Raw genomic sequence first — 2,514 nt, 5'->3', positions numbered from 1 at the left:
ACAAACATATCTGACAAGAATTCTTATAAAATTATATCATTTAAGTTTCCGGGGTATCACAGTGGACTGAGAAAATATGTGATATTAGAGATGAAATAATGGAAATTTAAAAACATTTAAAATCTGATACTTGATTTTCGAGTTCCTATGTTTGTATCGATAAAAAAAAATTAAAAAGGTAATAATATTAAAGATAAAATCAATAAAACCAGAAAGTATTTTTTAAGAATTTTTATTCAATAAATAAATATTCTATGGCATTCAAAATAACACGTTAACTAACTAAGCACTAACTTAGTGGTAGTAAGAATGAGCTGGAGCAGCGTGAGCGTAGGAAAGAGCTGGGGCAGCATGAGCGTAGGACAAAGCTGGGGCAGCTAGTTTAGCGACAGCGGCTACTGGGGCGGCAATGCTGGAGTAGGAGGTAGCTACGGCTGGGGCAGCGGAGTATTTGGCAACGACTGGGGCAGCGTAGGCAGATACGGCGGCTGGGGCGTAGGAGTGAGCTACGGCTGGAGCGGCGTAGTGAGCTACAGCTGGGGTGGCGTAGTGAGCTACTGGAGCGGCAACTTTAGCTACGACTGGAGCTACGGCTTTTACGGCAACGGCGGCTGGTTCTTTGTGTACTACAGCGTTGAAGCCATTGTGGGCATCAGCGGTGTATTCTACGGTACGTTTGCTGCCGTCGGCTTCAATGAGGGAGTAGCTACCGTGGACGGCGTCTCCAGCACGAGATTCTTGTTGGGATTTGCTGTCTCCGGTGTGTGGGTCGTTAACGGCGTATCCGAAATCGTAGTGAGCTGGGGCTTCTGGTTCGGCGATGATGGTCTTTTGTACTGGAGCATAGGCTACTTTAGCTACTGGGGCAGCATAAGTGGCTACAGCTGGGGCAGCGTGGGCGTAAGCTGGGGCAGCGGCATAAGTGGCTACTGGAGCGGCGTGAGCGTAGGCTGGGGCAGCTGCGTAGGTGGCTACTGGAGCTACGGCTTTGGCAACGACTGGGGCAGAGATGCTGGAGTAAGAGACGGCTGGGGCAGCAGAGTATTTCGCTACGACGGGGGCGGCGTAGGCGGATACGGCTGGAGCGGCGTAGCTGTGAGTTAATGGAGTGGCGTAGGAAGCCAAAGCTGGGGCAGCATATCCCAAACCGCCAGCACGGGCTACAGCTACGAAAGCGGCGAATACTACGAACTGAAACAAAATAATCCGGTTTAAATTAGCCGAACAAGTTAATAAATAATTGTTTTGTACGTGGTGGTTGCTCTTGTACTCACTTTGAATGCCATGTTTGTGCACTAAGAGGATAGTGTGAGGAACATTTTGAAAATAGTCGTTTATATATGAGTGTGTTTCGGGGGAGTGGTGACTCGAAGTATTGGGGGACAGTTTGATTTACTTTCACTGGCCCGGTCCTGACACTGGTTAGTGTTTCGTGAACTTGTAACATATTACACATTAATATCTACACCAGTAGGGTGTGCAGATCTCTTCTCTGTTTTTAAGCTAAAATAAATATTTTTTATTCCACACATATTATTTATATATACTTTAAATTAATTTTAAAATAAAATGTTGCTACAGTAACTTTGTCACCTTGAAATATTGAGCTACTTTTTTCCATTTATTAATAATTTGGATTTTTTATGAATATCCTTTAATAAAAAATTATATGTTAAATTTATTACATAGAAAACTAATTAATTTTCTATAATATTACCCTGGACATAGTAAATAAAAGTAGTAAAATAATTAAAATTAAGAAATATAACATATGACAAATTTCTTGCTGCTTAATGATTTTTATGAACTCTTATATCAAAAATAAAATACAAAAATTAATAATTATAGTTTTGTGTGATATTATGAAATTGTATTAGATATTCAGAATAAATGAGATTTTCTAACTATAACGAAAAAGTTGGCTTGTTGGCTACTAAATTTCTGTCTTATTTTACTTAAAATTAAAATTTGACAAAGTAGCTCCATCTCTCATTGATATAGACAAGTAACTGTTATTATGATGCAGAATACATTTAACTTTTACGTTTAAAATTGAAATCTTCATAATATATTAACATTTTATTTATTTTGTCTAGAGATGTCACACACAATTCAAGAATTGGAATAAAAACTGCATTTCTCAATAAATCACTAAAATAAATATGCATTATTCATTTACACTCTGGTATCATTATGTGACATAAATAATGCCTCTTTTCATGTTTTCATATGAGTGTAATATAATATATAATATAATATAATATAATGTGGATTTATATAAATATATATATATATATATATATATATATATATATATATAAATTGAATTATAATAAATCTTTTTTAATTACAATTATATCCCTAATAGACAAAAATATTTGTCGACAATAAGCATACATATAAATATTTATATTTTTACGTATTGCCATTAATAGGATGCCAAAGCCTCAATATTACTCAAATCAATATTTCATTTTCTATTATCCACGTACCACATAAATATGTGTCATTATT

At 36.5% G+C, this 2,514-nt stretch overlaps 1 protein-coding gene across 1 annotated transcript; it reads right to left on the bottom strand.

Annotated features, from left to right (window-relative positions):
- Positions 1–222: 222 nt before the first annotated feature.
- LOC109597336 (cuticle protein 16.5-like) lies at positions 223–1,367 on the bottom strand. The gene is made up of 2 exons (XM_049970867.1): positions 1,275–1,367; positions 223–1,191 (listed from the first exon to the last, which is right to left on the bottom strand). Exons 1-2 carry the CDS (start codon positions 1,284–1,286, stop codon positions 295–297), a joined length of 909 nt encoding a protein of 302 aa, XP_049826824.1. The 5' UTR covers positions 1,287–1,367; the 3' UTR covers positions 223–294.
- Between the last annotated feature and the right edge of the window lie 1,147 nt (positions 1,368–2,514).

This window comes from Aethina tumida, chromosome 1, assembly GCF_024364675.1.
Source record: "Aethina tumida isolate Nest 87 chromosome 1, icAetTumi1.1, whole genome shotgun sequence".
Taxonomy (NCBI): domain Eukaryota; kingdom Metazoa; phylum Arthropoda; class Insecta; order Coleoptera; family Nitidulidae; genus Aethina; species Aethina tumida.
This window is presented reverse-complemented; position numbering and strand designations above follow the sequence as displayed.